At 51.9% G+C, this 16752-nt stretch overlaps 1 protein-coding gene across 2 annotated transcripts; it reads left to right on the top strand.

Moving 5' to 3' along the window:
- The first annotated feature begins 1395 nt into the window (after positions 1-1395).
- Positions 1396-15591, top strand: SDCBP2 (syndecan binding protein 2). 2 transcript variants are annotated; one of them, XM_012455283.2, is made up of 9 exons: positions 1396-1501; positions 7182-7254; positions 7956-8025; positions 9208-9308; positions 11936-12094; positions 12654-12829; positions 12908-13079; positions 14603-14694; positions 14982-15590. In XM_012455283.2, the coding sequence occupies exons 2-9, from the start codon at positions 7201-7203 to the stop codon at positions 15034-15036; spliced, it is 879 nt and encodes a 292-aa protein (XP_012310706.2). In that variant the 5' UTR covers positions 1396-1501; positions 7182-7200; the 3' UTR covers positions 15037-15590. The 2 variants fall into 2 exon arrangements, with proteins under 2 accessions (XP_012310706.2, XP_064238365.1); XM_064382295.1 differs by lacking the exon at positions 1396-1501 and adding an exon at positions 1578-1776 and having other exon boundaries at positions 14982-15591.
- Positions 15592-16752: the final 1161 nt, after the last annotated feature.

Here is a 16752-nt window from a genome sequence, read left to right on the forward strand (position 1 = left end):
GAAGGCATAGCCTTGGGCCACTTTCCAGCTAACCTGAGAGAGAAACTTTGCCCCCGTGCCTCAGTTTCCCCACCTGTAGGAATGGTGTGAGTCACACTTACTCTGCAGGGAAGGTATGAGGAACCACTGAGATAATGCCTTTAAAATACCAGAGGCAGTATCCCTGTGCTCTCTGGGAGTGGCAAACGTCTTTCTTGTTATTGTTCCTATTGCGTGTTTCCTGTGTGGGACTCTGGGCTGCAAGCTCGTCATAGGTAGGCACAAGATCTGACATCCAAGGCTAGTGCCACTCTGCCAGGTGGGTCATGGGGACTGTGGCGTGGGCCTGTGTGGCCTGGCGGGCAGCCCAGATACTGACACACCCTGAGTGTGTACACTGTCACTCCTCATGGGACTGCCCAGCATGTGGGTCCCCGTCCCTCTCCAGGCACCCAATGGGACAGGCACCCTTGTCCAACCAAACCCACCAGGATCTTACTAAATTCTTCCTCCTTTTCTGTTTAAATTTTTATGATTTTTTTTGGAATAAGTAGTACATTTAATCTTTTCAAAATTTAAGACACCAAAAAATGTGCCATAAAAAAAAAAATCTCCACTTCAGCACACAGTTCCTCAGTCCTGCTCCCAGGAGACAACCAATCTAAATTCCCGTTAAAATAATTAAACTTAATCACTTTCCCCTTACAAAAGTCAAGACTTTAAAAAAACAAACAAAAAAGAAAACCACCACCTTGGAACACACAAAAGTACAAACTAAAAACCTCAACGCCACCATCCAGAGATACTCGGCATTTTAGCGCATGTCCTCCTAGACTGTTTTCAACGCAGGTCCACTTTACAAAAAGAGAAAGCAAAATGCGAGAAGAGATTCACAATATTGATTTTTCAATATCTCACCAGAATCTCAGAAATATTTCCTCGTAGTTTCTTCCTGAAATGACTTTAATAGCTTTGTGAGCTTCCACAGATAATGATTTACTAAGCAGAGGCATTTGGGATTTCTACATTTTCCTTATTAGAAGCAGCAATGATGGATGGGCCCTGAGACTTCACTGTAACAAATTCTAAGAAGAAATGCTGGGTCACAGGGTCTGGCCACTTAATAGCCTGGCTTAGACCCCTAGATACCTATCACAAACCACCCTCTACTCAGCTGCCTTCCCCATCCACAGGACTAGGAATCCAACCCAAATTTAGAGCTATTTAACAAAAGGCCAAGAAGTCTTGGCTCATAACCCTCTCAACAGCAGCTGTGAGGGCCTTAATCCCACCTCCAAATCTAGACGAAGGCCAAAGGCCTCCTCTGGGCTGGCAACCTGCCTTGTTTACCCAGTCACAGGCCTGACCTGTGCCCAACCCAGTCCAAGGTGAGTCAGCTGAACAGGGGACGGGCGCCACCCTTCCCAGAGCACGAAGCCAGCTGAGACAGGGCTACCTTCCAGGAAGGGAAACAGATTCAGCAGCAGCTGGAGAAGGACGTGGAGGAGCACCTAGCCTGCAGGTAAGCGCTGGGGGTCCTGACCTGATCCTGGCTGGGACTGGGATGAGTGAGACCTGCTCTCACCCTGTCTCATTCCCTCCCTGCCCCTTCCCTTCTGGGACTTCCCAGGCAGCTTCCTTTCGAAGTGCTTCACTGCAGGAGTCAAGTGTTAAGTGAGGTTTCTTCTTCTGATCCCAGCCCTGGGCCAGGGTTGATTGAGGACTGAGTGATTTTCTTTACCCAGACATCATGAGGCCTCCAGTGCCTTCTGACTGCCCATGACTGTGCTCAAGGAGGTGAGACCCACACTTTGCTCCTCAAAAGGCCAATTCCAGCTGAAACCAGAAGGTGCAGGCAGGCAAAAAGCCCATTTCCCCCAAGGAATCCATAGCCCAGGCCTCCTCCTCTGGCTTAAAGCTGTTTCTATCAAGAAACCCTTCAACACCTGCTGGGGAACTATGCCAGGGGCTTCACCTTTCTAAAAACTGGCTTCTTCATCTGGAGACTGAAAAGAGCCCACACAGTCGGGAGAATGGAATGATATACTGGACACAAGGAGCCAGTGCATGCCCTCCTCAGCAGGGCCTCAGAAAATGGGGCAGGAAATGAGCCTACTATGGGCTGGGCGGGCACTGGACAGGTGGCTTCACATACAGTGGACCAAGCTCATGACAGTTCCACCACCATCACTTCCCACATGGACTCCTGCTCCCACTCCTGCCCTGCAGCCTATCCTCCAAACATCAGCCAGAGGAAGCTTGTTAAAATAACCCCTGGAACTTGGCACTCTGCTGCTCAAATCCCCCAGTGGCTCCCACCTCACTACAGTAAATGCCAGTGTCCTCATCATGGCCTCCAGGCCCTCCAGGATCTGGCCTCTCTACTTCTTCAGCCTCCTTCCCACTACTGCTCCTTACTCCCTCTCTGAACAGCTTCTCACCGGTGAGATGCTCTCTAAACACAACACCAACTCGCACCTGAGAGCCTCTGCAATGGCCATGCCCTCAGTCTGAAAGGCTCTTCCCCACCCCTTTAGGCCTTTCCTCAAATGTCACCCCAGCCCGCCAGCAAGGCTTCTGAACCTCCTGACACAACCGTCCATCCTGCTCTTTTCTCTCTATTTCCTCCTACCATCTAACACAGCACATAAAGTCACAGAGTCTATTTATCCAGCTCCTCCCCCAAAAAAGCACATTTGGGGACCAATTCTTTCCTTCACTGCTGACACCTAGAACAGTACTCAGACTTAGTAGGTGCTCAGTAAGTAAGTGTTGAAACAATGAATAAACGGCTTTTACTGAATGCCTATTCTGTGCCAGGTACTGTGCTAAATGCTTTCCATATACATCTTATTTCTTTTCAAAAATCTTTCAATCTCCAGATAACTGTGATGCAAGTATTATTATCCAGATTATAAAGGAAGAAATGGCATTCAAAAGGGACTTGCCTATGCTGTGCTCTCACAAGTCAGAAGCAGTCAGTCTGAACCCTGCTCCCCGCCACCCCCCCTCCGAGGGTGGGTTCAGGTGTGTCTGCTTGAGGAAGTCACAGTTTTTCTCCAGCAGGCAGTGCAGCCCTGAGAGGAGGAGCAGGGGTACATGCTGGTGGCCTAGCAACAGCTTCTTCCATTCCGACTCACCATATCCCTGGGCTAATTTGGCCTTCCAGGAGCTATTCCTCTGACACTCTAACCCACGCTTCCCTCCCGCGCGCTGTCTTGTAAAGGATGGATGAGCTGTCCACAGGAACGAGTGGGAGTCCCATTGCTTCAGCTCTTTGGAACAAAGTGTTCCAAAGGAGTGTTCTCACTCTAAGTTCAAAGATGGGGGCTGAAGTCCCCTTGTCAGCCCTGCTGATCTCCAAAGCCCAACTATTGGTTTGTTGTGGGTGTTATTGCTTATAACATCAAAAAGTACAGAAGCTCAGGGATGGAAATCTGGAAAGTGCTGTGGGAAAGGAAAATTCCTCTGGGAGAGAAGAGTTAGGTGGGTTCTTTTCCTTTCAGAGGAGTTAATTACTTGTGGGAAGCCGTTAGCAGAGAACTGAGCAAACTTCCATTGTCAGATTATAGGAGCCAGGCAGCCTTTCAACCTAACTCATTATGGTCGTATTTTCGCTCCCTTTCTAGGCCCAGGTAATTCTTCGGAGGATTTTCTACTTAGTGATTGCAAACATAGACAAGCCTGGGAAGAAAGTCTGTATATTTAGGATATCAGGCTTTCTCTTCTCTCTGTGCTTGCTTTTCCACTCCTTGCAGAAATAGTAACAGGACGCCTGTTGTGTGCCAGGCACTGTGCACAGCACTGGGGGTTAACAAATGAGTGACATTTCCTGACCAGTGAGGGAGATGAGCAAACAAACACAGCACAGTGGAACTCCAACCCAGGAAATGCAGAAGGCCTTGCTCACAATAGGTGATTAATAAACATTTGTGGAATGAATGATGAAGAGGCAAATATAAGAAATGCTGTAGTCTACAGAAGGGAGGCTTGCCAATCTCCATGGGTACATGTGGTTGTGGGCAAAAGCTTTGAATTGGAGGAAGAAGAGTTCACAACAAGGAAAAGAGAGAAGGCATGAATGACATTTAAGACAGAGGGACCAGCACCTGCGAACGCATGGAGGCATGAACTAGCAGGTTGAGCTTTAGGACTCAATCTAGAGTAGTTTGGAATAAATGAACTTCATGATGAGTGTGGCAAAGCGGGAGTTGGTGAGATTATAAACATTACCAGAAGTCAGGTCACAGAAATTTCAGGGCAAGAACTAGGTATGGCTTCAGAAGGGAAAGGGAGGAGCTGAGGATAACTCCCAGATTTCTGGCACAGCGCTGGGTGGATTTAGTGGGACTGCTGTGGAGGCGCAGCAGCTGCTGGGGAGGATTATGAGTCCGGTCTGGATAACCTGCAGGAGATAAACAGGATCCAGAAGGCAACTAGACTCTCAGGCCCGGGCCTCCCTGTCCCTGGAACAGCACTCTCTTCCCACCCCCTTGAATATCCATCCTACATGGCCCAGTCAGAGTCTTCTTCCTCCGTCCAGGAGACCTTCCAGATTGCCCTAGCCTTTTTCCTATACGCCAGACCCAACTGTCTGAGTCCCTCATAACTGGCTTTTGGTCTGATTTTGCTGTGGGAACTGATTTGCCCGGCCAAGGCAAGAACCCTTCCCTAGGCAGTAGAAGCCCAATCAGTCACTGGTAGGTGGGACCCGAGGTGAATCTGCGTAGGATAGGGTGGGGCCTTTTTAGCTTAGCACTGGGTCAGAAGTCACTGCCAGACAAGAAACGGGTGAGAGGGTGGGAGGAAGAGTGACGTCACAATTGGTAGGCAATACCTTGGGACCTGACGCCTCCGAAACCAAAGGGCGCGCAAAAGCAGCCTGAAGCTCACGGGTCGTCATGGTTCTCCTCCTTTCCCACAGCTGCCTTAGTACAGAATCTTATAAGTCCTCCTCCTTCGGAGGCTAAAATGGTGTTCAGAGGCCAGGGGAGTTTAAAGCTCGATTTCACCCTCGCAGCCTCCAATCCGGTAAAGAGGGGCCGCGGAGCCCGGCCGAGCCTTCCTATCCCTTACTCTGCTGCTTTACCTGATCTATTTTTGTGGATGCCGGCGCCAGCTACGGGTGCCCCGAGAAAGCACGAGACCGGGTGGACTCTAGAAACCCACCCGACTAACAACCCACACGGCATGGAGGCCGCCATTTTCCACTCCGTAGCCGACAGGGATCGTGGGAGTCACCCCTAGTCGCGCCTGAGTCCGGGTGGGCGAGACGCATGCGCTCTAGATGCTGCTGCGTCACTTGGCGGGGTTTCTGCGCAGGCGCCGTAGCCCTTAGCAACCGCCGTAACCTGTAGCAACCGGGGGATGTCGCTTCTGGCTGGTTTGGGGCGGCGGCGGGGTGGTAGTCGTTTCGAGATCACGGAACGATGTGACAAATGGGAAACTGAGGCCAGGGTGGAGGCAGTCCCCAGGGACCGTTGTGTTGGCCCTCTCTCCTGGACTCGCGCAGTGGATGGAGTTTGTGCCTCGTGGCTATTTCCCAAAGCAGGAAATTGAGGCCAAGGGAAGGGGCAGGTTTGTCCCGAGGCTGTAGCCTAGGTGATGGTTCCCCCGGGTAAAAAAATCAATATGATGCCCTGTCTTTATAAAGGAGAAGTCAGGGAAATGAAAGCAATTTCTAATAAAAGAATATGCATTTCACTTTGTAAAAGCTGAGGCTGGCTTACACCCAATCATGCTTATACCTAACTTAGGAGTCAGCTTAGATTTACTGGAAGAGAATATTCAGCTGGATTTTGCCAACAGTTTATATCTGACATCTTGAATCAAAGGCTAAATACATTTGTGTAGAAGCGTGGAGCCACTCTGACAGCTACACATGCGCACAGACGTGGGCATGCTGTTCCAGTGACTCACCCGTGGTGAGCAGGGTGGGCAGTGATTTTCTAGAATGGTGAGCAAAGTGTAACTCCCCACAACTAACCTAGTGTATGCATTTCCAGACAATCTCGTGTGTATTAAAACTAGGAAAAAATTCACTGTGATTGTATATACAACCAATTATAACAGATTTTTGGCCTACTTGAAGGTTTGATCTGAAAGTTGTGTGGGACAGGACCATTTGTTGTGGTGACTATAATGGACTGTCCCATCCATTACAGGAGTTTCAAATCCTGTCCCCCCCCCCAGGGATATGACTGTCCCCTCAGTCTTGTGACACCCAAAAATACCCACACAAATTTCCAATCTGTTCCTTGGAAAACCACTGATTTATTCAGCCAAACAATTTCTGCTAGCATACATGTGCTGGGCAGTGTCGTGGTGGGAAAGGATAGAGTGTGAACAGGACAGAGCTCCTGCCCTTATGAGTGAAGTCACATCACCCAAGCACAGGCCCCTCAGTTTCCTGTGCGGCCAGCAGGCATGCCTTTATCATGTGTACCTGTCACGTGTGGGTTCAGTGGGGTGAACAGGACACATCTTGACCCCTCAGAACTGCAGTCAGGATAATTAGTGAGTTCAGGTGGGAGACTGAAGTTCAGCCCAGCACTGTCCCGGAACAGTGACCATGCTGCCTGGGAGCGAGGGGAGGCCTGTCCCACAGGAACCGAGGGTGACCAAGAGGGGCTCCATTGGAGTAGACTGCCTCAGCGAAGTCTGGAGGTGTGACAGAGCTAGGGGTTAGTGGGTAAAGGAAGGAACCCAGAAAGGCAGACTGCTTCCCCACATTTCATCAGGAAGGAAATAAAACATATCTTGAGAGGTCATCATTCCTTTCACTTTCTCTGGGCACCTTGCTCAGAGGCCCTGCTGATTCTCCCTGGGACAATGAGAAGGTGTTTAGTAAATGAATGCTCATGGTGCCTCTCCATCCCCCATTCCCCCCTCCCTCTGAGCAGTGCTCTATTGAGTGTCTAAGTTCTGCTACAGTTTGTGTGAGAGTCTTTATAAATTTCCTACTGGTCTTCACTGTGGCCAAGATTAAAAGTTGACAGTAAGGCTGGAGATGGGTGGAATACAGTAGAGCTCCAATATCGAGAGGGAATTCGGGGCGGAGTTCCGGGAGGGATTCTAAGTGCCCTGATGCCTTTCTGTTTGAATATTAACTTCCAACCCGCTTGCTGTTACCAATGCCTGTGCCTCCTCTCAAGGGGGCACGAGCTTCGTCCTCATCCCTCCCCACCCTCTGTGCTCTGCAGGGTGTTCCAAGAAGCAGCCATGTCGTCCCTGTACCCATCCCTGGAGGACCTAAAAGTGGACCAAGCCATTCAGGTAAGTCGCCAGGCCCTGTTGGCCTGGACTCCCTGAAGGGGACCTTGGGGATTACCCTGGAAGGTGCTGGGTATTGGGCCACTTGGAAATTCCTGTAGGCCTCAGGGCATGTAGGTCTCCACTGCAGGGCCTGCTGGGCAGAGAAGGCATCCAGGGGGCAATGCCAGTGGTGTTACAGCGAGAATGGATGAGATCACGCAGCTGCACACATGCCTCTCTCATGCTCGCTCTGGCCCGCCCAGTCCCAGCTCTCCCTCCGTCCAGGATGGGCAGGCCCCATGCTCTGAGGCAGGCTTTCAGAGAAAACAAGACTCTAGGCATGGGAAGTGGCCTGCTCAGCCCCCAGAGCCCCCTTGTCCCTCCATCCCAGCACTCTGTGGTTCCAGTGGGCTTTGAGAATTTGGAAGTTCTCAGCTGAGAATTTGATTGGGAGATGGGCCTTGATGTTCCTCCTTCTGCAGGCAGTAAATGAGTTGTGGCATATGGTGGGTCACAGTCCTCAGAACTTCCTCCCAGGAAAAGACACATCTGCAGAGGCCACGTTTACGTGATCTTGAGCCCTGAGGGTTGGTGGACACTTCCCCCCACACCCCAGGCCCACTCACATACCTGATGCCCAGACCCTGGCCTCATGGAGCTCCAGGCTGTGGGTTTCCTGGGGTCCTGGCCACAGCTGACCAGTGCTCCCTGCCCCTCCCTAGGCCCAGGCCAGAGCCTCACCCAAGATGCCAGCCCTGCCAGTCCAGGCGGCAGCCATTTCCCCAACACCAGGTGAGTAAGCTGGGTTGGGGGGCTCCTGGGCGCCCAGTCCGTTCAGGGAAGAGGTCATCAGGGAAGCTTGGCAATGCCAAAGGTATGGGAGGCTCCTAGGTTATTACTCAACATGGCGGAGGAGAGGACCAGGCTTCCAGTTGCTACCCACATCTTACTGCCTGGGTGACCTGGGCTGAGTCACTTCACCTCCCAGAGCCTGTGCCCATGCTGCTCCCTCCCTCCTCGACGGCCTGGTGAACTCCTGTTTATCCTTCCAAACCCAACTCAGAGTTAGGGAAGCTGGGTCTTCTCTGATGCCTCCAGCAGGGCTGCCTTGAGAATGTGATATCATTTGTGGGGCCTCTGTCTAAATAAACAATTGGAGTCACCTCAATTTAGCATGTCAGCACTATTCTGGTGACCCAATCTCATGTGACCCCAGGAATGAAATACCACACTTGCCACACTTCCTTGCTGGAACCGTGGCTGGCCTGGGGTAGGGGCAGGTGGGGGAGAAGTGGATGGCAGATAGTGCCCCAAAGAGAGAAGGGGCCAGAACCCCACTTGCCTTATTTAACTCAGGCTGCCATAACAAAATACCATAGGCTGGATGGCTAACAGCAGAAATGTGTATTCCCACAGCTCTGGAGGCTGGAAGCCCGAGACCAAGGTTCTGGCCGATTTGGTTTCTAGTGAGGGCTCCCTTCCCAGCTTGCAGATTGCCACCTTCTGGCTGAGTCCTTACATGGCCTTTCCTCAGTGCACTTGCTTAGGGCTGGGGGTGGGGTGAGAGAGAGAGAGAGGACACGAGAGAGAACATGAGAGAGAGAGCATGAGAGCACCTGCCCCCTCTGTCGTCTCTTCTTATAAGGACACAACTCCTTACAAGAAGGGATTAGAACTCTGCCAGTCCTGGTGGGAACCATTCATTGAGGGGTGCAGAGATTTCTGGGTGCCAAACAGAGTCAGTGGAGTTGAATAGCAAAGTGGTGCATGAGGACTCGGTGTCCCACCTGCACCTGGGCCCTTCGAGGAGTGTTCACCAGCGAGTGTTCCTGGGATACCCTGCACTCTTGGAAATAAACACCATTCCCAGGCCTCATTTCTTAATAAAAATGAGCAGCCACAGGGGAGCCAGGCAGGTATGGGGAAGCACATGCCCTCGAATGACACATTTCTTCTTTCTTCCTTCCCCATCAGCTTTGTACCCAAACTTGGCAGAATTGGAAAATTATATGGGTCTTTCCCTCTCCAGCCAAGAAGTCCAGCAGAGCCTGCTTCAGATTCTAGAGGATGACAGTGTAGGTATTTGGCTTCTGCCTGCTGTGGGTGCAGAACGTCCCAATCCTCCCTCTTTCCTGGTCTTGCCACTCAGCAGACCTTCTTTCTCTCTGTGTTCGGACTTCCTCTCTCCCCAGCACTCTGTGGCTGTTTCTTGATGGCACTGTTAATTTTGAGGCTTCATGAAAAGCACTGCGGGCTTTCACAGTTTCAGATCTTCCCACAAGCCTTGGGGCTGGGAAACCAGGGCTTGCCCTTTGACCTTGGGCCTGAGCTGGTTGAGAAGTGAGGCCGTTAAACCCAGCATGAACCTGGGGGCATCGAAAACATGGTTGCCTGCATGGATAAGCAGAGCCAAGAGGGCAGGAGCTTGCCACCCAGCTCTGGTCCCCTTTTTCTCCCAGAAGCTGTAGAAAGAAGGAATCCCCATGATCCTGCTTTCCACGGCTTCTGGGAGAAAAAGACACCATATCAGAAATATTTGCTATGAAAACGTATTCACCTGCAGAACCAGTCCCCTTGCCCCTTGCCAGTTTGCTCTAGTATCCCTGAGTCCCACCTGTCAGTCTTTCCTGCCAGGCTCATCCCGAGCCAACGAAACAGAAAGTACGAACTGCAAAGCTTGCTAAGGCTGGGGAGTTTCATGAAGTTGATGGAAGTGATGATGGAGAACTGTCACAGACGCATACAAAGCCGCTGCCAAAGTGAGAATGTGACAGGAGAAAATCGACAAGGATGAGGCCCTGTGGGACCCTGAGAAGAACTGGTGGCACCCTGGGGTGTTTCTCCACGATGGCCCCCTTCATGGTCATGCTGTGAAAGGCAGACACGAAGCAAAGAAGGTCCTGCTGTAGGCAGCCCCCACTGTCACCATCCTTTGTTCCAATAATTAGGACATAAATGCATTCAACCTCCAACCTTAATTTTGGTACAGATATAAGATGATAAATACATTTTTATAATTTTAAATTGTTTATGGCTTTTAACTTTTTTTTTTTGAGACAAGAGTCTCTCTGCGTTGCCCAGGCTGGAGTGCAGTGGTGCAATCTCGGCTCACTGCAACCTCTGCCTCCTGGGTTCAAGCGATTCTCCCACCTCAACCTCCCTAGTAGCTGAAACTACAGGTGCGTGCCACCACGCTCAGCTAACTATTTTTGTATTTTTAGTAGAGACGGGGTTTCACCATGTTAGACAGATGGTCTCGATCTCCGGACCTCGTGATCCACCCGCCTCGGCCTCCCAAAGTGCTGGGATTATGGGCTTGAGTCACCATGTGGGTTGGCTTTTAACTGTTTATTGTTAAATAGTAGATTCCCAGGAAGATGAACAGTGAGTACAGAGAAGTCATTTGTACTCTTCAGCCAGTTTCTTCAATGGTTACGTTTTCCATAGCTATGGTATACTATCAAAACCAGGAGTCTTACGCGGGTATAATGTGTGTCTCTAGTTCTCTGTCATTTCATCAGTCTGTAGATTCATGTAACCAGCACTACAATCCACACAGAACTAGTTCATCACACAACCACCTCTGCTTCTGTATAGTCGTGCCTGCCTGCTCACCACCCTCCCTAACCACTGGCAAACAGGCATCTGTTTTCTGTCTCTGTAATTTTGTCATTTCAGAATGTTATATAAGTGGAATCATCCAGTATGTGACTATTTGAGGTTGGCTTTTTTCACTCAACACAAAACCCTCTAGATCCATCCAGGCTGTGGTGTGTGTCAATAATCGTTCATTCGTTTTTACTGCTGAGTAGTATTCCATGATGCGGATGTACCAGGATTTGTTTAACCTGTTGAATAGTTTAGTTCTCAGTTTTTGGTAGTTATAAACAAAGCTATTCGTATACAGGTTTTTGTATAGACATACATTTTCATCTCTCTGGGATAAATGCCCAAAGTGCAATTGCTAGGCTGTATGATAAATGTATGTTTAAATTTTTTAAAGGAACTGCTACCAGGTGTGGTGGGCATGCCTGTAATCCCAGCACTTTGGGAGGCTGAGAATACGATTAACATTTTATATGTTAATTCTGCATCCCAGGACCTTGCTAAACTTCTTTATTTGATCTAGGAGTTTATTTGTAGATTCTTTGGAATTTTCTAGTAGACCATCATGCCATCTATAGATAGGGACCGTTTTATTTCTTCTCTCCTGATCTGTGTGACTCCCCCTCTTTTCTTGCCTGTTGCGCTGGCTAGATCGTCCGTCTTTAACAGTGGTGGGAGAGCGAAGTTCCTTGCCTTTTTCTGCATCATTAATTTTTATATTTTACATTTGTTAAGACAAAAATCCAGTAGTTTTATCCCCTGCTGCTCTCTGTTTACTGTGACTTTTTCTATTTTAAGTGGATTTTAAAGGAGTCTTCCTCCTACCAATTTCCGTCGGAGAATGAAGGGCCTCTTTCTGTATCCTCGCCCCTTCTCTCCCCATGTCCATGGCCTTTTAGGGGCATGGACTTTGACGCCCTCTAGTGGCCGCATGGAGCCACGTCTCCTCTCGGCCCTAGGGGAGAGGTGTGGACTTGGGACGTGATGGGACCCGGGACCGCTCCATCCTTTCCCCATCCCTGCCCCCACCCCAGTGTCTCCTGAGGCACAGGGTCCCTACGGGCCTGGCTGACCCCCTGCTCCCTGGTGTCTGCAGACAGCGGCTTCGGACCATGGGCCCGGCCAGGTGGTGGCACCGGTGTCCGGGTACAGCCTGGGCGTGCGGCGAGCGGAGATCAAGCCCGGGGTGCGCGAGATCCATCTGTGCAAGGATGAGCGCGGCAAGACAGGGCTGAGGCTGCGGACAGTCGACCAGGTAGGGCGCTGGGGCTGGGCGGGAGGAGGAGCCCTGAGCTCCTCCCACCAGTCCTCAGAGCTCAGAGGTCCCGTCCACAGTAAGGTGGGCCTCCTAACCCCAGCGGCGAGGCCCTCGCTCCCTGTCCCTCTGCCTCGATGCCCGGGCAACGCTGGTTCTGGGTTTCACAGGGCCCTCCACCGCCCTCTCCATGGGCCCCTGTCTCTCGGAGGAGTCTCCTTTCCCACCTGCCCTTCACTGCCCTGGTCATCTAGCTTCCAGGCGATGGTGTAGACAGCGGACGCCAGGGAAGCCCATGCCTTTGTGAATGGTACAGTAGAGTGTTTGCGGGTGCAGCCTCGGGCCAGGGTTGAAATCCTGGCTCATCTCCTTCTTAACTATGCAGCCTAGAGTGTTTCTTCCTCAGGAAAATGGGGTAACCTTGGTGCCTGCCACGCAGAGCTGTGCCCCTGGGACACTGTAGGCTCTCAGAGTATCAGGAGGAAAACAACAGCTTGGAAGAGGGATCCCGGCCCAGGGTGGGCCAGGGACGCTGACTCTGTGGCCCTGCCTCCCCCAGGGGCTCTTTGTGCAGTTGGTCCAGGCCAACACCCCTGCATCCCTTGTGGGGCTGCGCTTTGGGGACCAGATCCTGCAGATTGACGGCCGTGACTGTGCCGGGTGGAGCGCGCACAAAGCCCATCGGGTGGTGAAGAGGGCATCAGCCGAGAAGATCGTCATGGTGGTTCGGGACAGGTGAGTAGCCAGGCCCGGGCAGCCTTTCCATCTGACCCCAGCCATGTCCCCAGGCCAGCTCACTGTCCCTCCTGCCAGGCCATTCCAGCGGACTGTCACCATGCACAAGGACAGCACAGGCCACGTGGGCTTCATGATCAAGAAGGGGAAGGTCGTCTCTTTGGTCAAAGGGAGTTCTGCGGCCCGCAACGGGCTCCTCACCAACCACTATGTGTGTGAGGTGAACGGGCAGAATGTCATCGGGCTGAAGGTAGGCTGATGGCTGCGCCAGGGAGGGATGGCTGGGTGGTGGGAGGGCTCAGGTCTGTGGGTAGCTGAGCCTCAGCATCCTCATCCTAAGGCTGCTGTGAGGATTTAGTAAGACAGTGTTGGTAGGGCTGGGTGCGGTGACTCACGTCTATAATCCCAGTGCTCTGGGAGGCCAAAGCAGGAGGATCACTTTGAGCCTGGGAATTCGAGACCAGCCTGGGCTATGTGAGATCCTCTTTCTACAAAAAAACCACTAAAAAATTAGCCAAGTGTGGTGGTGCACGCCTGTAGTCCCAGCTACTCAGGGGGCTGAGGTGAGAGGACCACTTGAGCCTGGGAGATCAAGGCTGCAGTGAGCTGTGATCATGCCGCTGCACTCCAGCCTGGGCAACAGAGAGACCCTTTCTCAAAAAAAAAAAAAAAGTGTACTTAGAGCTCTGAGCACAGTGCCAGGCATATAGTAGGTGCTTAATAAATAATAGCTATTGCTACTGACACACGGAGGCCAGAGGCATGACTGGATTAGGAGTGTGTAGAGTTCCCAGGCACCCACCCAGGTGGCTGCTGGCTGCATGGACACCTCCTTGCTCTGTGTGGCACTGTTGTTTGCATAGTGGATCATGTTCAGAAGTAGGAATGTTTTAGAAACCTGTTATTCAGAAATCCATAGGGTCATCAGGCTCTTCAGAACTGGGTTTGTCCTGGCCAGCCATACTTCTTGAGATCATTTGTCTTTTCAAAGTTTATTTCCACCTGTGGCCATCCCTAGTCCTGTCTAGCACATATTCTCTCATTTATTTTGGAACAACCAAGAAAACACATAACCAGATTACATACATGTGTAAATTAAAGGTCAATAGGCTCTGAGTAAGGCCAGAGGCTCTTCTGTGGCCACGGCATTAGTGTTTGGACTGCCTGGCACACTTTGCCTAGAGACTTTTAGTTTCTTTTTCTTCCCATGATCTACGTGGTGTTTGCAGGCCTCTCTTTTTACCAAACAAGCAGATCTAAGAGGATGTAAGAGGAGGAAGACCCTTGTGGCCCTGACGGCAGCAGGAGCCAGAGGGTGGATGGGTGCACTAATACCACCCACAGGATGAGGATTCTCTTTATGCGTTGAGGCCAGAACCCAAATGTGACTGGGGCCAGGGATATAGGATAGCAAACGTGGGGTTGGTGGGTCTCTGAAAGCCCTTGAAAGGGGGAGAAGAATCGCATTGATGAGGCCCTGTTATGCGTCAGGCCCACTCCGCTGGCCTCCCAGCTGAAGGTGGGAAGCACATGCTCATTTGACCAAGAAGATCCTCAGGTGGGAGGCCCATGTTCTCACTGAAGCAAGGCTTTATCTCGGAGTCTGCTGGGACCCTTGTCTGACAGGCTCGGGGTCCGAGGCAGCCGTGCCCTGCAGTCAGGCGTCAGTGGTGTCCTCCAGCAGTGGCCACGCTGACCCTTTCACAGACGGGCCTGCAGGGTTGCCCCTGGTCCCCAATCCTTAAGGTGATTGCCCACTTGCCTTCTCTCTAGGACAAACAGATCATGGAGATTCTGGCCACAGCTGGGAATGTTGTCACCCTGACCATCATCCCTGCTGTGATCTACGAGCACATGGTCAAAAAGTAAGGCTGTACCCCTCCTATGCCATCCCCTCACCTCCCTGTCTCCTGGCTGCACCTGGGCTCGGCCACTCCCACCTTCTCAGCCCTGACACGGGGCACAGGCCCAGCCAGCTCCATCCTCCCTTCCCCTCCCCTCCCTCCAAGGTAGCCTGTGGCTTCTGGAGATTTGTAAGTCTTAGCACTGGGAGTGAAGGCCCACATGGAGGCACTGGCTCAGAAGGGGATGGGGGTGCTGGAGGGCGGAGAGAAGGAGCCGCCAACTTGGCCACCGTTGTTGTTGTACCCAGGTTGTCTCCAACGCTGCTCCGCCACACCATGGACCACTCCATCCCAGATGTCTAAAGCCATCAGAGGGCAGGGCAGGCCTCTCACCCTCCTGTGGCCAAGGGCAACCATCCTCCGACTATGGGTTGCAGCTGGCCTGCTGCCTAAGGTGGAGGTTGCCTTGAGGGGGGCATGTCCAGGAGGGTGACCACGGGATGGCGTGGGTGTGTCGTTTATAAACACAGGCCTCCTTGGAGCCTCAGACTCTAAGCTGGGCTGAGGCTCAGGCAAGGCCCACAGGCAGCCGATTCTCTGGCGCTGGTTTAAATGCTGGCCACGTAGGCAGGCTGCCTAAACACTTCTTAAAGTTGCAATTGGGCCCCTTTCAAGATTTTGCTCTACTAGGAAAACAGTTATACATTTTAAGAGACCAGAGTGACATTCTTTATGAGAGCTTTTTCCTTTCCTGGACTTGCTCTTTGTCATAGACTGCGGAAGTTCTCAGTCTTGATTATCATTTGAATAAAGATTTGATTTTAAACAAAATCCTGTCCTCAAAGGTAATTGATTCCCCCAAAAACTATCAAAAATAATAAAATAAAAAGGTAACTGAAATTGTGGAATCTTGGTCCCCTGACATGCCAGAGCTGGTTTTCTCTCAAACAGTGGGGAGACCAGGGTCTTTTCAACACATGGCCTCTGAGAGCCATGATTTGGCTCTGCCTCTGTCACATGCTCCCTGCCAGCCTGGCACAGGGATGACTGGAACCGGGGACAGGATGGAACTGTGGGGACGGGGTGGGACTGTGGGGCAGTGGGACTGGCAGAGAGAGCAGTGGCTTTGGGGCCCCCTCCCCTGTGACTGGCTGCTTCTGCTTCTGCAAAGTGGGAAGGAGAAGCCACTTCAGGGGTTGCTGGGGGGATGAGACACGATGCGCTCACGGTGCCCAGCAGGGTGTGCCACGTTGCAGGGGGGAGGTGGTTCCAGACCCTGTGCCTGATCCCAGGAGGGAAGTGGTGCCCCAGCCCCACGCAGCTCTCTGCTTACCTGCACGTCAGAGACGATGGCTGCCTGCCTGGCTTTTTCCTGTGCAAGTGTTGTGACCCCTGTGTCAGAGGAGGACAGTGTGAACCCCTCACTCCTCCCATTTAGAGAAACCACACAGTATAAAGAAAACAGGCTGAGGGGCTTGCTGTGTGTTCATGCTTTAATTCAGAGTTGTCTGCCGCAGGTACAACTCTGTCTGAACAAAAGGACAAAGGAGACAAGAGTCAAGATCCCTCCCCACCTCCCCACTTCCCGAATCCCCTGAATTCTTTGTCAAGGGGATGGCCTAATATGGGAGTGCACTGTGACCCGTTTGCGTTGTCCCCTAGGTCAGAGAGGGGGTTGTGAGTTCTCTGGGCAGAGGCCCTTGGGTAGGCCTTGGCCCCAGAACCTTGGAGTTTGTCCCACCCCTCCCCAAAGTGCTGTAAGGTACCCCTGTGCTAGTGGCAATTGGGAAGGGTGTGTCAGTGAGAACCTAAGTGATCCCCTTGGGAGAAATCTACAATACACTCCACTCAAGCCCAGCTCTCTGTGCAGAGCCCGGGCCCCAGCTTCCAATGGCTGCCTGAGCCTGGACTGGCCGGGCAGTGGGGCCACTCTGGCCTGAGCCCTAGAACTCAGCAGAAGCCACCTCTGGCCACTAGGTTCCAGAAGGTGGTTCCTGGGGACACTGTTCCTCAGGACCTCATCAGCTCTGGCCAGACGCTGGGGAAAGGGGAGGCCCCAAAGATTTCTGCTTCAGAAGC

The sequence above is a fragment of the Aotus nancymaae genome, unplaced genomic scaffold (assembly GCF_030222135.1).
Source record: "Aotus nancymaae isolate 86718 unplaced genomic scaffold, 86718_ANA_hifiasm-v0.15.2.pri h1tg000029l, whole genome shotgun sequence".
NCBI lineage: Eukaryota > Metazoa > Chordata > Mammalia > Primates > Aotidae > Aotus > Aotus nancymaae.